General features: G+C 40.6%; 1 protein-coding gene across 2 annotated transcripts in view; it reads right to left on the minus strand.

The window, feature by feature from the left end:
* Positions 1-5,752: 5,752 nt before the first annotated feature.
* LOC138268268 (NACHT, LRR and PYD domains-containing protein 3-like) overlaps positions 5,753-19,100 on the minus strand; it is a 735,713-nt gene continuing 722,365 nt past the window's right edge. Inside the window, exon 8 of one of the 2 annotated variants that reach the window (XM_069217756.1) lies at positions 5,753-6,003. In XM_069217756.1, coding sequence (XP_069073857.1) covers positions 5,991-6,003 — 13 coding nt within the window. In that variant the 3' untranslated portion in view covers positions 5,753-5,990. Of the gene's footprint in view, positions 10,466-19,100 lie in introns of both variants that reach the window. The other variant, XM_069217755.1, reaches the window with a different exon arrangement.

Below are 19,100 nucleotides of genomic sequence, written 5' to 3' on the forward strand. Positions count from 1 at the left end.
GGGGTGTTGCGTGTGTGTCCCCCTGACTTTTGCCTCCCCTATGTCGTAGGTGCAGTACTCACCGTTGTCTTCGCCGCCGCTGGTCTTCGTAGATGAGTAGGAAGAGAAGGGCAGGTAGGATTTGTAATTCCGGCTCCATGGTGTCCTCCTTCCTCGTGGGATGTGTTAAGGTGAGCGTTTTCCCATTGCAGAAACTGTTTCCGCCGTGTTTTTATCCACGGTGAATCCGCCACGGAAAAGGTGGCGGATTGGCGGGTTGTGATTCTATAGGCGGTACATTGTCTTCCGCCTGTCTGTTGGCGGTGACCGCCGCGCTGGTTGTCTGTACCGCCTTGGCAGGCGGAGTGTTCAAGTGGCTGTCTTTCTTGGCGGTTTCCGCCACGGTCATAATTCCCTTTTTTTGTCCGCCGGCCTGTTTGCGTTATTACCGCACCTTTAACACCGTCCGCCAGGGTTGTAATGACCCCCATAGTGTATAATACTCTCTTCTCACATCAATGTATTTTTACTCCCATTTGGTTAAACAAATATATTACACAGGATGACTGTGGGTGGATAAAGGAATGATAACGATTTCACAGCTAATGCACAAAGATAGTTTGCTCTCATTCTTTGACATTCTTCTAAATTTAACTTATCAAATGTGCAGCTTAACAAATTTCATTTTTTACTTGAGAAAATTACTCTATTACATTTAAATATTACACAAACTCTCTTGGATATTAGTAATACCACAGACATTTTGACAGGTAACAAAACTTATAGTAAAGTATCTAGTATATATAAACTACTTGGTTCCTCACTTTCCATAAGAACTAAAAGTAATGTTGAACTTTTATGAGACTCAGTCCTAGTTTATAATTGGCCCTTGGAGCCATGGGATAAAATGTGGTTAAAATTATATTCCACTGCTCTTTTGGCCTCTTTACCATAATCTTTATTTTTTTCCGATAGATTATATTATTATACAACTGACAATCTATCTAAATTCTTGCAAATCAACAGACATGCTGGCGATGTAATTGCTTAGATGGTTCATATAATGCCCTAAAGTACTACAAATTTGGAAATCAGTATGGCATAAAATTAGTGATATTACAAAATTTGTTTCAACCTTTTCATTACATAAATTGATTTTGGGAAGGTTACATAATATTTGGTCTCATGGTCACCTCCTTTGAAAATTGATTGATTTGCTCATTACTATAGCTTTACAGGTAATTGCATTAAACTTTAAAATAAAAGAAGATATTGTAATGCAGCAATGGTGGAATGTAACGTGCCAAAATCACAGATTTGATATATATATTCATGCAACCTCATTAGCAAACTAAACTGACAGATTACGGTCTTCTGTTACTACTTATTTACTATAGATTCTTTAAGGTTTCATATTACCTCCTAAACGTATATGTCTTTATAATTGAAATTGTTAATGTTTATATATTATATATTATATATTAAATGTAAATACTGTACAGTTTGGTTATTTTTTGTTAAAAATGTTTTACACTATTATTTGATCTAGATATCTTTTCTTTCTTCTTCGTTTCTTTTCCGGTATTTCCCTTTCACCATATCTTTTCTCTTTCTTACCTTATATTTATAGAAATGTCTTTTCTTCTATGTATTTATTAATATGATGCTCATTAGCCCTCATTTATATATGGTTGCATGATTATTCCTACTTAACCCATGTATTAACTTGTATTCTCAATTAAAATAGTTAACAAAAAAAAGTTAGTCAAATGACATTTTTACTAAGAGGGAAAAAGAAAACACATTTTACTAGAGCCTGGGTGGAGATAGTAGCTCACAACCTGAGGTTAGACATAAAAAAATACATCATCCCACGCAGGAAGACAAAACTATATAGCGAAGACTCTGGATTATCGGGCAGATCCCTCGAGGAGACCCTGAGTATATTAAATAATACACAAACTGTGCAAGTATATTTAGGAGCAAGAATGTATGATATTTTACATGAGTTAAAATACACGCCAAGTAAATGTTTATTGGTGACAAGGAGATATGATGAATTTTGCAAGTAATGAGACAGTGCTCTGTTATGTATCTGATAAAATAAATAGAACTATATTTAAAAATAATTAATCTATACTGCCTGTTTTCAGATGTTATGTCTTCATCATTTACTATCCATATTGCGTGGCTTGCTGGGCATACTCCTTTCCTCCTTGTCCTGTTAGTAGTGCCTCTCCCTGCCACCCCTCTTGCCTCTATTTCCTGCCGGGCACCTTTTCCCCACTTCTGCTTCCCAAGTCTGTTTAAACTCCCTTGCATGCGCTGTACTGATTGCACCCTCTCCCTACTCTGCATCAATGTTGTCTCTGCTATGAACACTAATATAACAGGAAAAGGTAGACTTTCAGTGACTCCATTTAGGAGACTCGTTGCAAAATGTTTTTGTTAAAAAATTTTAAATGTATGGATCTGTAATCTTTCAAGAACCCAAACCAACTGGTTTCATAATTGATTGATGCTATTCAGAGCCTTCTTCTCTGGAGAACAGAGTGCAGAACTTCATGGATCCGAGAATGGAGTGAGGAACAGGTCCTAGTATCGGCTTTACAGTATGGTGCACATGAGGAGGCTGGATCCTCCACATAGTCAACCCCAATTCTCAAGCCTTCTCTGCAGACCCTTAATCTGTGGCTTCCAACTTCTAGATTGCTGGTCAAGGCAATAACCTACTCAGTGAGTACAGCCTCTAGGGTATAGCTTTAGGCAACTTTCTTTGGTGCAGTGAGGAACCGCACAATAGAATCCTAGAAGCTCTGCCTTTTGTGAACCTCATATGACAGTAACTGTCTGATTGTGCAGTACATAGGTGAACTGAAGCACCAAGGACGGACTGGCCTTTTATTCCACAGGGCATTTCTCGGTGGGCTAGAGTCACTGAAGTCCTGTTTCGAAGCCCAGGGCAGCTGCTGGTGAGACTTCTGTCACTTTCTTCAGCTCTTCGAGGTTAATTGCAGCAGACCCGGTGGGCTTCAAAAGAGAGAGGTGAGGAAAGAGGAACTGAAACAGAGCGAGAGAGGAGATAAGGAAAGGGAAATGGATCAATGGAAGGATAGCAGTAGAGTGAGGAGAGGACAGGAGTAGGGTAATCTGAGCATTTTGCAGGGCTGCTTTAGGTGCATCAGTCCAGCCCTGTGAAGCACCATAAGCCTCTGCTCTGTACAAGCACAAAACACTCAGGCCCATATTTATACTTTTTGACGCACAACTACGCCAACGCAGTTGTGCGTCAAAAATTTTACCGCCGGCTAGCGCCATTCCAACGCGCCATGCGGGCGCCCTATTAATGGAATTACGTTAGCGGGCTTATGGGAAAATGGGGGTTGTGCGTCAAAAAATGGTGCAAGTCAGGTCTGAGGCAAAATTCAGGCCTCAAACCAGATTTGCGCCATTTTTTTTTACGCCCAACCTCCATTGACATGACTCCTGTCTTAGCAAAGACAGGAGTCATGCCCCCTTGCCCAATGGCCATGCCCAGGGGACTTAAGTCCCCTGGGCATGGTCATTGGGCATAGTGGCATGTAGGGGGGCCCAAATCAGGCCCCCCTATGCCACAAAAAAATCTGAAAAAAATGCTCACCCGAACTTACCTTTACTTCCCTGGGATGGGTTCCTCCATCCTTGGGTATCCTCCTGGGGTGGGCAAGGGTGGCAGGGGGTGTCCCTGGGGGCAGGGGAGGGCACCTCTGGGCTCCTTCTGATCCCACAGGTCCCTTAACGCCTGCCCTGACCCAGGCGTTAAAAAACAGCGCACATCAGGCTGTGCGCCGTTTTTTAAGGCCCACCCCCTCCTGTGCGTCAAAATGACGCCAGAGTATAAATAAGGGGCACAGGCCTTAAAGTCATTTTTTGGAAGGGAACGCCTACCTTGCATATAATTAACACAAGGCTGGTTCCCCCTTCCAAAAAATGACGCACATGGTGGAATTTTGACGCCCGCGGGGTCGGACGTCAAAGTATAAATATGGGGCAGGGTTTGCGCCAATTGTGCGTCAGAAAGTTTGACGCCCATTCGGCGCAAACAGAGTATAAATATGCCCCTCAGCGTGACACATGTAGAGCATTATGCACAACAGGCACTGTCATCTGTCTTCCTCACACCTTTATATTAACATTTGGCCACTTGTTTTCTTGAGCTTAGCCACAAAAACCTCTAGTTTGTGCTTCACATGAATGCTGAATTTGTTAGCACCTAGGCTGTAAAAAACACAGAATATACAAACATAGTTTAACCAAAATAATCAAAAGAGATCAAGTTGATAAGGTTCCTTGGCAATGTTCTAATCTTCAGCACAAGGGCGAAGGGCTTGACCTACATACGGATCACATGCAGTTACTTCTGGGCAGTGCTCTGGTCTGTATACCTATCTCAGAGTGCCAGATGTAATGTAAGGCCAGATTTACAAGGTCCTATCACCACCGGAGCGTCACTTTTTCTGGCGCTCAGGTGGCTCTAACTACTGCTCTATATTTACAAGGAGGTGTAACAGCACTTTTTGTGCCGTTATGCCTCCTTGTAAATATGAGCTCCTTGTAAATATGGGCCCCTCCTTCACAGTTTTCTGTGTCAGAGGGGTGTGCAATGGGTGTTGCAGTGGGCGTTCCATCGCAAAACCCTTGTTTTTGCTGCTGCTACAGATTTACAAGAAATAGTAAATCTGTGGTAGCGCCAAAAACTAACTCCACCCCAAGTGTGGCTTTCGCATGGTAAAAAGTGGAGGAATGCTTTTATTTGTCCTCGTTTTTTACTTTTTCTATGTGTGCTGCATTCTGTAGCAAACATAGAAGAAGCAAAATGCCATGGATGATTGTTTATGTGCAGGAAGGTGTCTCTTCCTGCACATAAACAATCATTCAAAAATTACACTTTGGTAATTGTCAAATCAACATTGTAGATTGTTTATGTGTAGGAAGGAATACCTTTGTGCACACAATCACTCACTCCCCTCAATGCAGACACTCTTGCCTACGGTGTAAGGATGCCTGCCTTAGCTCAGGCAGCTTAATTTAGCGCCGGCGCAAGGGGAACGCAGGGCTGCACTGTACTCTTGTAAATATGGTGCAATCCTACATTTCAAAACTGGCGCAGTGCAACACTGCTGACATTGGCGCGGCACTGTGCTCCGTCAGCTTCTTTTAAAATGGCCCATAGTGCTTTATAATGTTATTGATAATGTTATTGATAAAAATTAACATGTAAACGAAACGTAAACATTATGTAGAGGGAATGTGCCTATGTTACATTAGTCAATGTAGGCCTCAAATTCAAAATGGCAACTCTAAATGCAGACATCTTTCTTTTCATTTATGTCTCACTCTGCACACAGATGATTCATGTAACAGTAATTTTGAAACTATTGTTTGAGATGTAATGCCACTTTTTCAGGTATAATATGATGATCTCTTTCTTTTAAATCTCTGTAGCACGATGTTCCAATAAGAGTAAATTATTTCGAAGACCCGTCTATTGCAACGACAGTGTGATTTTTATAATAACTTAACCTTGGATAACATGTAGCAAAACATTGTCAATGTTTTAACTATTGACCTACCTGAAGAGACCAGGGGTGTTGTGCTCTATCTCTTTTGACTTTAGGAGATTACTTCACATCAGTATGACCTCTGATTTAGAACTCTGATTTATTTTTTAGAGCTGAACTGGCAAATCAAATCAAACCAAACTTTATTAGGCTAAAAACATAAATTAGCTCATACATAAAATCAAAATTAATTTCAATCATAACAATATGTCCTGTTAAAATCACATGTCCATCCAGTATTTCAGTTGTAAAAGCACTCTTCTCGATAATTAGGATGTAAAGTACTTGCGCTAATGTATATACAGAGGATCCATCAGCCGAATTAGCCCATCTCAATAATTGAACCACAAAGGTGCCTTGCTCATAATTGTCAAAAGCTTAACCAGGCCAACCCATCGCTTCCGGTTAAAATCACAAGTGCTTTCTACAAATAAAAACACAAATATAATAGAGTTGCTCAGAATTGTCAGAGTACATTACCATAAGAATACTCATTTCTCTACTAGATTCCACATTTTCACAGCTGCAGAAATACATTTATAAATCACCCTACAAATATATTCCGTCTGTAAAGGCTGTAAATAAAACAAGGCAGGTCTGTATCTTCTAGTGTTGCTAGACCTCAACAGGAGAATTAAAGACTCTTTTCTAGGTGCACCATATAATTCCCAAAAAAAGAAACAGTGCACCATAGAGTGCATGGGACATGTTTCATGGGGCAAAGCTCAAGAGTGGAGTCAAGATTTACTTTGCTAGGGTACGAAACAAGAAAGTGGACTATATTAAGCCTGAATCTCACCAGTTAAAATCTTGGGCAGTGTTGAAATGGAAACAGCAGATAAATCTTCATTAAGTCTGAGGTACTAATGGAAGGTAACCAGACACCCTTTTCTTTCCCAATTCTAAACTTTATCTGCATCCTTTGCATATAGTTAAAAAATTGTGTTTTAGCTGATGATTAGGGCTTTTAAAAACGATCAGCTCTCCCTAGCATGACAAGTTTCTTCTTAACGTATCTCATCCATAGGATACTATGTGCATTATCAAGACATAAATAGTATTTAGAGCCTGATTTAGATGCTGGCAGATGGGTTAATCCGTAACAACGGTGTTGCATATCCCATCCACCAAAATCTAAATCCCATAGGGAATATTTGGATTTAGATTTCAGTGAACTGGATATTCGTCACCGTTGTGACAGAGTAACCCATTTGCCGATATCTAAATTAGGCCCTTAATTATTGCCTGATTAAGGTGAGTTTCTTGTTTAGACTAGATGGAGTGTCATAGCATAAGTGGGGCTAGCTTAATTTGATCTTCCAAACTCAATAAACCTCTCCATGTGAAAGAAATATGGGGAGACTATTAGGTAAAGGCAAAATCCTTCTCAAGAACACATTTTCCTTACTCTGTAAGTTAGAAGTATCACAATATCCCCAAAGCTCCATATATCAGAGTACAGCAGCAATATGCCTCGTTAATGTTGACAATGGCATCCAAAGGTTTGGAGCCCAATGTCCCGGCAAATCTAAAAAGACCCTGAATGGTTTGATGAAACCAAGACTTTCTGACCATGATTAGGTGTGACCATGTGACTTTATGATCAAACAGTATAGCTCGATGGTGAAAGTTGGAGCATAAAGAAGTTTTTTGCTATTAATGTGGTGTGGCCTCAGGATAGTGCATGTGTTCCCTACTACCTTGACATTTGATTTGTCAGTGTTTGTCCTTAAGCCCGATGTATTCATAAATAGTACAAATCTATTCAGCATCTTCTGTAAGCACACACCAGTTCTTGACATTAACACACTGTCATAAGCATAAAGCAGGAGAGGGAGCTTCCTAGAAAACATCCTGTAAGTGTCTAGCTCTCTAATATTTAGGACCTGATTTAAAGTTTGGCAGACAGCATATTCCGTCACAAAAGTGACAGATATCCAGTGTTCTGTATTATCATGTCCGTAGGCTATAATGGGATCCTAATATGGTAGACAGGATTTAAGTCACATTTGTGATGGAGTAACCCACTCCGCCAAACCCTAAATCAGACCCAGTAATGGTGACAACGTACACCCTTGCGTCACACTGTTCTTCATTTTGATGGGAGCAGTAAATTCGCCGTTTGACCCAGACCTTATACATCTGGTCATGTCTTTATGCAGCTGGGCTAAGAAATAAACCAATACCCTGTCCACACGCATATCTAGCATTTTATGCCATAATTTCCCTATATTCACAAAGTCTGAAGCTGTGGTGAGATCCATAAGTGATAGCAGGAGACTGCCCTTCTTCGTCAACATGCATTTACTAATAACAAGGTGGAGATTAAGACATTGGTCAATAGTGCCAAGGCCATGTCAAAATCCATACTGCACATCAGAGAAGGTACCCTTTTCTGCCACCCAGGTTTCCAGCCTATTCAATAAAATCCTGCTGATAGCTTTACTTGTTGAATCAATTAAGGAAATAGGGTGGTAGCATCAGGGGTCTGCTCTATCACCCTTTTTGAATATAGGGACTATAATTGAGTTTGATCATGATTTTGGTGGGCCACCCATAACAGCACTGCCCAAAACATTAGTAATTATTTGCACCCATAGGTCAAGATTATCAATAAAAAGGTCAATTGCCACTCTGTCGGGACCAGGGTTCTTATTTCTGAAGCTCTGTTCTATCGCACATCTAACCTCTTTCAGGGTAGGAGATGCCAGCTCAAGACTGTCCCGGAAGGTTTAGTTAATGCAATGTTATGGCAGCTATCTGCTTCAGCATCACTATCATATACCCTTGAAAAGTGTTGAACTGATTTAAGAGGTGGAACAGTGACTTCGATAGAGGGGTTGTGACCGCCTCCTAAATAAGGCGCGTTGGACGTTTTCCCAAAAAAGCAGGAAACATTTCTTACCCCAGCTTTGTGCAATTTTTCCGAGGTTTTTGTAATTCTGTCCACAAAGTCTCACCAACCCCTATCCTGAGGCACTGGTATCAAGGCAAAGATAAGAGATCTATGAGTCTCTGAGCACTTCCCTTCAAACCTCCTTTGCAGCCTGGGCCTTGCTTCCTTTCTCAAAATTGTCAGAATGTCAGTGACAGAATGTCAAATTTCAGCATATGTTTGCAACATGTGCTTTGGTTCCAATTCACTATCCAAGCAGACCATTATTTGCTTTCTACTAGCTATTCCAGCATGGCCCCTGGGCCCACCATGGCCCATACACATAGAATATCCTTATTCCTTTTTAATAATATTGGCATGGTGGCAAATGTGCCATGCTGCTTCTCAATGCCCATATCAAAAGAAATAGCAAGGGAGTAATGCTCATTCAAACAAATATGCAATATTGAAAAATGGATGGCATTGGACTTATATTGCTGAAAGAGCGCAATGAAATGAATGAGACTGCTGAAGCCTCTTCCACTGTATGTAACATGCCCTGTTACAGGGTGAGCTGCAAGGTCAATAGCAAATAAAAGTGAATACTTATTCAAAATGGAGTTTAAAATTTCTCCACACAAATTGTGCTCGAAATGAGAGTAACTCTCAGTGTCACATCTTGTCATCCCACCCACAGACCTTTTAGAGATTTGACACAGCCTACAATTAAAATCAACACCCCATGCCCCAAATCATAATAACATTTACGTTAGGCTCGCTTAAAATCTTAAGAGCCTGTTCAAAGGAAGTTGCTATATCTGTGTTTTTAGAAGTAAAATGACTGTGATAAAAGTTAATAATAAGAAGCATTTCACTGAATTCATGCAAGAGGTTAATAATTTGAAAATGGGGGGAACTAAGATACATTTTTATAAATCCTCTTATCCAGGGTAGTTGAAGTCAAAGTTAATAAAGCACCTCTACAATGCCCCCCTCTTGAGTATGCCGCGGGTGCGAATAGAAAGAAACCGATCTAAGTGGATTGCTTCAAAGACCCTGGTCTCTTGTAAACATACAAAATTAAAATCCTTGATTGATTCAATCCTCTCAAAATTCTACACCTTGCTAAGAAGGCCGGCCACATTCCAAAACACACATTTTAAAATATTGTAATGTTCTATAAGTTGTACAACAACATCTGGCGTTGGCCGAGAGTAGGTAGCCATGACAGTATTAGTGTTGTTGATAATCATCTGTGTCTGTTCAGCCATTGTGAAAACTGGGCTCTGCATCTGTCTGGTTAATGGCTCTGTCATCTTTCCAGCTTTGGCACAGGAACTTGAAAATATCATGTCCAAACACACATTATCCAATGGGTGATCACCCTTCAGTATAGCACTTAAGATTCATGCCCCCAGATCGACCAGTTCGAGAAGTGATAGTAACTGTCTGATTGTGCAGTACATAGGTGAACTGAAGATCCAAGGACAGTCTGGCCTTATATTCCACAGGGCATTTCTCGGTGAGCTACAGTCACTGAAGGCCAGTTTTGAAAGCCCAGGGCAGCTGCTGGTGGACTTCTGTCACTTTCTTCAGCTCTTCGAGGTTAATTGCAGCAGACCCAGAGGGCTTCAAAAGAGAGAGAGAGAGTGGTGAGGAAAGGGCAATTGAAACAGAGCGAGAGAGAAGAGAGAGAGGAGATAAGGAAAGGGAACTGGATCAATGGAAGGAGAGCGATAGAGTGAGGAGAGGATGGGAGTAGGGTTAGTTTGAGCATTTTGCAGGGCTGCCTACTAGGTGCATCAGTCCATCTCTGTGAAACACCATAAGCCGCTGCTCAGCACAAGCACAAAACACTCAGCGTGACATATGTAGAGCATTATGCACAACAGGCACTGTCATCATCCTCCCTTACACCTTTATATTAACATTTGGCCTTGTTTTCTTGAGCTTAGCCACAAAAACCTCCAGTTTGTGCTTCCCATGAATGCTGAATTCGTTACCGCCGACGCTGTAAAAAACACAGAATATATCAACATAGTTTAACAAAAATAATCAAAAGAGAGTTAGCTGTTCTAATCTTCAAAAGTAGCACATGGGCAAATGACAAAGAATGGCTTGACCTTTGACATGCAGTCACTTCTGGGCAGTGCTGTGGTCTGTATACCTATCTCAGAGTGCCATTTGGACCTATCGCCATCGACGTGTCACTTTTTCTGACACTCGGGTGGTGCTAACCACTGCCCTATATTTACAAGGAGGTGTAACGCCACTTTTTGTGGCGTTACGCCTCCTTCTAAATATGGGCTTCTTGTAAATATAGGCCCCTCCTTTGCAGTTTTCTGCATCAGAGGGGTGTGCAATGGGTGTTGCAGTGGGCATTCCATCGCAACAGCCATTGTTTTTGCCACTGCCCCAGATTTTCGAGAAATCGTAAATCTGTGGCATCGCCAAAAACTAACGCCACCACAGGAGGTGGCGTTAGCCTGGCAAAACGAGGAGGAATGCTTTTGTTCCTTCTCGTTTTTTGCTTTTTCTATGTGTGCTGCATTCTGTAGCACAAATAGAAGAAGCACAATGCCATGGATGATTGTTTATGTGCAGGAAGGTGTCCCTTCCTGCACATAAACAATCATTCAAAAATTACGCTTTGGTACTTCCATTCTGCAGCACACATAGAAGTGCCAAATCACCAATGTAGATTGTTTATGTGTAAGAAGGAATACCTTTGTGCTCATAAACAATAACTCCCCTCAACGCAGCAACCCTTGCACTATGGTGCAAGGATGCCTGCGCTAACATAGGCAGATTAATTTGGCCCTTGTGCAAGGGGAAACGCAGGGCTGTGCCTTACTCTTGTGCATACGGCGCAGCCCTACGTTTCAAAACTGGTGCAGCGCAACGATGTTGATTTTGGCGCAGCACCGTGCTACGTCAGTTTCTTATAAATCTGGCCTATAGTACTTTATAATGTTATTGATAATAACATTAACATACATGCAAAAATTAACATGTAATTGAAACGCAAACATTATGTAGAGGGAATGTGCCTATGTTACATTAGTTAATGTAGGCCTCAAATTCAAAAATGGCAACTCTAAATGCAGACATCCTTTAGCACACAGTCATCTTTTCGTTTTTGTCTCTCTCTGCACACAGATGATTTATGTAACAGTAGTTTTGTAACTACTGTTTGAGATGTAATGCCACCTTGTCATGTATAATACGATGATTTTATTTCTTTAAATCTCTTTAGCACAATGTTCGAGTAAGAGTGACTTGTTTCAAGGACCCATCTATTGCAACCACAGTGTGATTCTCATAGGAACTTAACCTTGCATAACATGTAGCAAAACATCGTCAATGTATTAACTATCGACCTGCCTGAAGAGATCAGGGGTGGAAACTGCATTATGTACTGTGTAGAAGAATGCTGACAAATGTGATTTTAGAAACTATATGGTTCTTTCTTTAACCTGATTGATTGAAACTGGTGATTCATGCACAAATGTCTAAATGTGTGGATTTTGGTGTATTATGCATTGTGAAAGGAGTCCCTTCCGAGGGAGTTGTATCCTAGCTCCCTTGACTTTAGGAGATGACTTCACATCAGTATGACCTCTGATTTAGAACTTTGATTTATTTTTTAGAGTTGAACGGGCAAATCAAATCAAAGCAATCTTTATTAGGCTAAAAAACATAAAATAGCTCATACATAAAATCAACATTACATTGAATCATAACAATTTGTCCTGTCAAAATGACATGTCCATACAGTATTTCAGTTGTAAAAACACACTTCTCGATAATTAGGATGCAAAGTACTTGTGCAGATGTATATACAGGGGATTCAGGTAATTTCGACATTTCCCTCAGCCGAACCAGCCCATCTCAATAATTGAACCACAAAGGTGCATAGGGATGCTCATAATTGTCAAACGCTTAACCAGACCAACCCATCACTTCCAGTTAAAGTACCTTCTACAAATATAAACAACAAATATAATAGAGTTGCTCAGAATTGCCAGGGTACATTACCATAAGAATACTAATTTCTCTACTAGACTCCTCATTTTCACAGCTGCAGAAATACATTTATAAATCATCATACAAATATATTCCTTCTGTAAAGGCTGTAAATAAAACAAGGCAGGTCTGTATCTTCTAGTATTGATAGACCTCAACAGCAGAATTAAAAACTCTTTTCTGGGTGCACCATATAATTCCCCAAAAAAAGAAACAGTGCAGCATAGAGTGCATGGAACATGGGCCATAAGGGCAAAGTTCAAGGGTGGAGTCAAGATTTACTTTGCTAGGGTACGAAACCAAAAAGTGGGCTATATTAAGCCTGAATCTTACCTGTTAAAATCTTCGGCAGTGTTGAAATGGAAACAGCAGATAAAGCTTTATTAAGTCTGAGGTTACTAATGGAAGGTAACCAGACACCCTTTACTTTCCCATCTCTAAACTTTCTCTGCATCCTCTGCACATAGCTAAAAAATCGTGTTTGAGCTGATAAGTAGGGCTTTTGAAAACAATCAGCTCTCCCTAGCATGACAAGTTGCTTTTTAATGTATCTAAACCACAGAATACCATGTGCATTGTCAAAACATAAATAGTATTTAGGGCCTGATTTAGATATTGGCAGATGGGTTAATCCTCCACAACGTTTTTGGATATCCCACCCGCCAAAATCTAAATCCCATAGGGAATAATGGGATTTAGATTTCAGTGGACTGGATATCCGTCACCATTGTGACATAGTAACCTATCTGCCAATATCTAAACCAGGCCCTTAATTATTGCCTGATTAAGGTGAGTTTTGTGTTTAGACTAGATGAAGTGCCATAGCATAAGTGGGTTTAGCTTAATTTGATCTTCCAAACTCAATAAACTTATCTCCATGTGACAGAAATATGGGGAGACTATTAGGTACAGGGAAAAGCCTTCTCAAGAACATATATTCATTACTCTGTAAGTTAGAATTATCACAATATCCACAAACCCCAGCTCCATATATCAGAGTACAGCAGCAATGTGCCTCTTAAATGTTGACAATGGCATCCAAAGGTTTAGAGCCCAATGTCCCGGCAAATCTAAACAGACCCTCAATGCTTTGATCAAACTAAGTCTTTCTGACCTTGATTAGGTGTGATCATGTGACTTTACAAACAGTATAGCTCGATAGGTGAAAGTTGGAGCATAAAGAAGGCTTTCGCCATTAATGTGGTGTGGCCTCAGGCTAGTGCATGTGCTTTACTACCACGACATGTGATTTGGCAGTGTTTGTCCTTAAGCCTAATTTATTAATAAATTGTACAAATCTATTCAGTAGTTTCCGTAAGCACACACCAGTTCTTGACAGTAAGACAGTCATAAGCACAAAGCAGGGCAGGGAGCTTCCTGGAACCCACCCTAGATGTGTCTACCTCTCCAATATTTAGGGCCTGATTTAGAGTTTGTCGGACGCGTTACTTTGTCACAAGGTATCCTGTTCATGGTATTACGATCTCTATAGGCTATAATGGGATTGTAATATGGTGGACAGGATATTATTAATTTCTGTGATGGAGTAACCCCCTACTCCAAACTCTAAATCAGACCCAGTAATGGTGCCAATGCACACCCGTGCCTCACACTGCACCTCATTTTGATGGGAGCAGTACATTCACCGTTTGACCAATACCTTATGCATCTGGTCATGTCTTCATGCGGCTGAGCTAAGAAATAAACCAATATCCTGTCCACACACATATCTAGCATTTTATGCCATAATTTCCCTCTGTTCACCAACTCAGAGGCTGTGGTGAGATTCATAAATGCTAGGAGACTGCCCTTGTTCGTCAGCATGTATTTACTAATAACAAGCTGGAGATTAAGACATTGGTCAATAGTGACAAGACATACTGCACATCAGAGAAGGTACTCTTTTCTGCCACACAGGTTTCCAGCCGATTCAATAAAATCCTGCTGATATTGCTGAAAGTGTTGAATGAAATCAATGAGACTGCTCAAGCCTCTTTCCCTGTAAGTAACATGCTCTTTTACAGGGTCAGCTGCAAGGTCAATAGGAAGAAAAAGAGAATACTTATTCAAAATGGAGTTGAAAATGTCTCCACACAAATTGTGCTCGAAATGAGAGTACCTCTCAGTTTCACATCCTCTCACACACACAAACATTTTAGAGATTGGACACGGCCTACAATTAAAATCAACCCCCCACTCCCCAAATCACAATAAAATCCATGTTAGGTTCACTTGAAGTCTTAAGAGCCTGTTCAAAGGAAGCTGCTATATCTGTGTTATTAGAGGCAAAATTACTGTGATAAAAGTTAATCATAACAAGCATTTCCCTGAATTTATGCAAGGGGTTAATGCTTTGAAAATGGAGGTACATTTTTATAAATCCTCTTCTCCAGGGCAGATGAAATCATGCCACGGGATGTGAATAGAAAGAAACCCGTCTATGTGGACTGCTTCACAGACCCTGGTTTCTTGTAAACATACAAAATTAAAATCCTTGATTGATTCAATCCTCTCAAAATTCTCCACCTTGCTAAGAAGTACATTTTAAATTATTTTTATAGGTTGTGCAATAACATTTGGCGTTGGCCCAGGGTAGGTAGCCATGACAGAATTAGTGTTGTTGGTAATCATCTGTGTTTGTTCCGCCACTGTGAAAACAGGGCTCTGCGTCTCTTTGGTCAGTGGCTCTGCCATCTTTTCAGCACTGACACAAGACCTTGAAAATATCCTGTCAAAACACACATTATCCAAAGGGTGACCACCCTTCAGTATTGCACTTCAAATTCATGCCCCCAGATCGACCAGTTCACGAAATGTAGTCCGATGATGTCCCTGTATTAAACAATCAGTCAACCTGTTCAAGGGGCGTGAAACGGTTGCATGTTGGTATTACATATGGTCTGTAAATAGGTGCCTCATGAATAGGAAATAAACAGGTCCCTCATCAATAGGAAATTTGAATGATTTTGTGCTGGCTGGTTTGTTAAAATAGCCCACAGGCACGTCCATATGGCCTTTCCAACAGAGTCCCAACAACATATTGATTTCTGAAGTTGATAACTATACAGTCCTCCGACTCCTCTTTTGGATTTGATCCTAGCCAATAAACCCACTGCACATTATTAATTATATTACTAAATAAAGTTTCACAGCTGTAACAATCTGATGATTTTGTCAACCGTTATACAACTTTATTTTTGGCTTGGTAATTATCCTCATGCTAGTCGAGATTTAAAGCTGGATTTTTTTTTTTAACTATCACTAGTGGTGTGCTTTTGGGTGGTAGCTTGAGAACCCTGTTGGTTACTCTCTCGTCCAATCTCTGTTTTTGCTGACAATCTCTATCTGTCCTACATTGTCCTACTTCTATGGGGCAATAAGCATTTCTCAGTCGGTCTGCTCCAAAAGTAGTGCTTGTAGTTGGAACATCGTTTTGCAGTGTGCTAGAGTTAACAGGTCCAGTGTTTACCTTGTTACCTCGGTGTCCAGCCCCTGATATAGCATTAATCATACTGCAAAAGGTTTAAACATGAAGGGGTCAGTAGGGCCTGTGCCCTTATCACCCACCTTTATATTTCCTTGCTCAATTAAAGTTTTCAGTGAGGAACCTATACTCTTAAGGGCAGCAAACAGTGGATCAAAGATTTTGGCCACGGCTGCCGCAGGGGCATTGATGAACATAGCACACTGTGATTCCTCTCTATGGGAGCCCTTCCCACAGCTATTCAAAGAGACTTCAGTAGACTCTGACACAGTTACAGCTTTAATGGTGCTTGCAAGTTTCTGAGTGCATGTAGCAGTTGATCTGACATTACTTTTAGCTTTTTTTGTTGGGGAGTTTGTGTTTTCATTGCAATTGTTCTGAGTGTTACTAATTTCAATCGCAAAGTTGCCATTACATACACAGGGATTAAGGGCTTCAGGAATAACTTCATTATTCACATTGTGACAAGATGTATGAGAGCCCACCGTAATACTGGAGGTTGAGTTTGTTGAAAGAGCTTTTTAGTGCCCCCAACCTCTCCTCTACACATTCAATCTTGCTGTTGAGTGCTCCCATGGCATTCGTAAGAAAGTACATAATAGTAGGAGTTAATGGGCGCTCCTTAGAGGACAACATTGCAGATTTCCTTTTCCCAAACAGACCTTCCCTTAAGAGACAAGGTGATTTTACCAGCATTAGAATTGAGGATAACGAATAAATGAAGGGATCAAGAGAAGTGGCTCCTCCCAGCCTTTGCCAGCCACAGACAGGTGCGAAGGGCCCATCCTTGGCCCAATCTTCACCCGGGCACATGCCCAGCTACATCCAATTCTGCAGGAGTGTCTGACCCTTAAAAGTGTGATGCAGTTCCTCCCTAGCCCAAGAAAAGCTGGGGGTTGTCGTCTCACTCAAGCCTCGGGCTGACAATAAAGTGCAATGCAGTCACTTCGGGCAAGGAAAGCCAATAATATTCATGCCCCACGCAGCAGGATTGCCTAACACTTAGAAGCGTGGTGTGGTCCCTCTTTAGCAGAAGGGAAGCTGGGATACATAGTCCCACCCCAGCCAAGGGCCAAAAATAAAGTGTGATGCAGTCAGTGCAGACAAGGAAAGCCAACAATAATCATGTCACACACTGTAGGAGTGGGCAGCACTTAAAAACACAATGCAGCCCCTTCGTAGCATAGGAGAAGCTGGGAGACATAGTTCCACCCCAGCCAGATGCCGAAATAAAGTGCAGTGCAGTCAGTGGGGGCAAGCAAAGCCAACAATAATCGTGTCAAATGGGGAGTCCCAAAAAGCCCTATCTTTCGTCCCAGTTGTGTTTGTAGAGTTGAATTGTATTTGGTTCTGCTTGATAATTTCCTGCATTTCTATTCTGAGCATCATGCAATTGACCAATTGACTGATTCTAACCATTTAGTTTGCCTTCTGTAATACTTTTGAATCCTTTAGGAAATCATCATTTCATTTTTAATTCTTTTCAGTCTTCTGGGGAAAGGCTTTGCATTAATTACTGAATTGTTATTAAATTTTGTTAGACAGGTCCAGTTGAGGAGCAGCCCTTCCATCAGAATTACTATACAATTCTTGATGAGAAAAATCACTAACAAGTATCTTGTAGAAAGGGATGGTTGTAGACTGGACATGGAATGTTTGAAATTGAATCCTGATGCTATAGCTAATTTGATACTGAAACTGTATTGCCCTGATTCATTCTGCACTGCTGAATGGTTCCTTGTGGATTAATGGCAGTGTTTCTGTATTCCTGGACCTGATCTGTGAATTAAGAAGAAGTGACTAAATGTATGGTGATATGTCTCAGTAGAGTATTCCATTGAAAGCATAATATTGCATGGTGAGGGGTGCTTTGTGGGACTTGTAATCTGGATTTCTGGTGTCATCAAAAATATATGCAGTTTGTGAGAACTATGCCTATGCAGCTTTGATTTGTGGAATAGTGAGAGTTTTGGTTATTGTGAATTTGATGATTTGTTTGTCATTTCGAGTTGTGCACTCTTATTGAGTCCAAGAGGGCTACATCTCAAATTCAGAAAACATACCTGAGATCCACCACAGGGGCATCATAATTTACTCTTTGTCCCTCTGTGACTCCTACCCATGGCTAAACGTGAGTAAATTAAGGCCCGTATTTATACTTTTTTAGCGCCGCATTTGCGTCTTTTTTTTTATGCAAAATCGGCGCAAACTGACAAAATACAATTGTATTTTGCAAGTTTGCGCCGCTTTTGCGTCAAAAAATTACGCAAATGCGGCGTTATAAAAAGTATAAATATGGGCCAATTGTATTTTGTAAATTTGCGCCGATTTTGCATCAAACACTGACGCAATTGCAGCGCTAAAAAACTATAAATACGGGCCTAAGTTTGTAGGGAAAAAGGGGATTGGAAAGAGATACAGTGGCCAGTTGACCAATGTAGCACTAGACAATGGTTTATTATCCATGGATCAGAAAAAGACTGATTACTTCATGTATCATATGGAATGTGAATTTCACACACACAAAGACTCTCCCCACTAACCTCAGAGCTATCAGAACTTTCTTGGCTGTCTGCACTCTGTTTCGACATACATTCTTTAGAGTACACACTGTTTTTTTATGAACAGCTTGTTGCAATTTTACAATAACTATTTTCCCTTCCTGCCACCTTACTTCTGTGAATTGCCAGGCATTGAAACTTAAACTTAAAGGAAATTAAACATCCCAGATGACAGTCACTTTTAAGCAAATAAATGACTTCATTTAAATAGTTAGGCAGCGGAAATAATTAATCTTTAATGTCTTCATGTAGTTTTTCAGTAGAGCAGCTTGCACTGAAACAAATGCCTCAGAAGACTGGATATTTTAGGAAGTGCTGTGCTCACGTTCCAAGGAGACTTTAACATGACAAGTAAGTGAACCAACAAAGACTAGACCACAGTTACAAAAAGAACGCTTGAATCTGCACACAAATTCAATGCTACAATTGCTTTAGTTTCCAATGTGACTACTTCTCTGAAGGCAATTCCTGAGCTGGTATTTGAGAATTAGTCTTGTGCTGGTAATTATCATAAATAAAAAGGTGACTCCTAATAAACGTTTCCAAAGCATATTTTCTCAAACAACCAGTACAGA

This window comes from Pleurodeles waltl, chromosome 12 (assembly GCF_031143425.1).
Source record: "Pleurodeles waltl isolate 20211129_DDA chromosome 12, aPleWal1.hap1.20221129, whole genome shotgun sequence".
NCBI lineage: Eukaryota > Metazoa > Chordata > Amphibia > Caudata > Salamandridae > Pleurodeles > Pleurodeles waltl.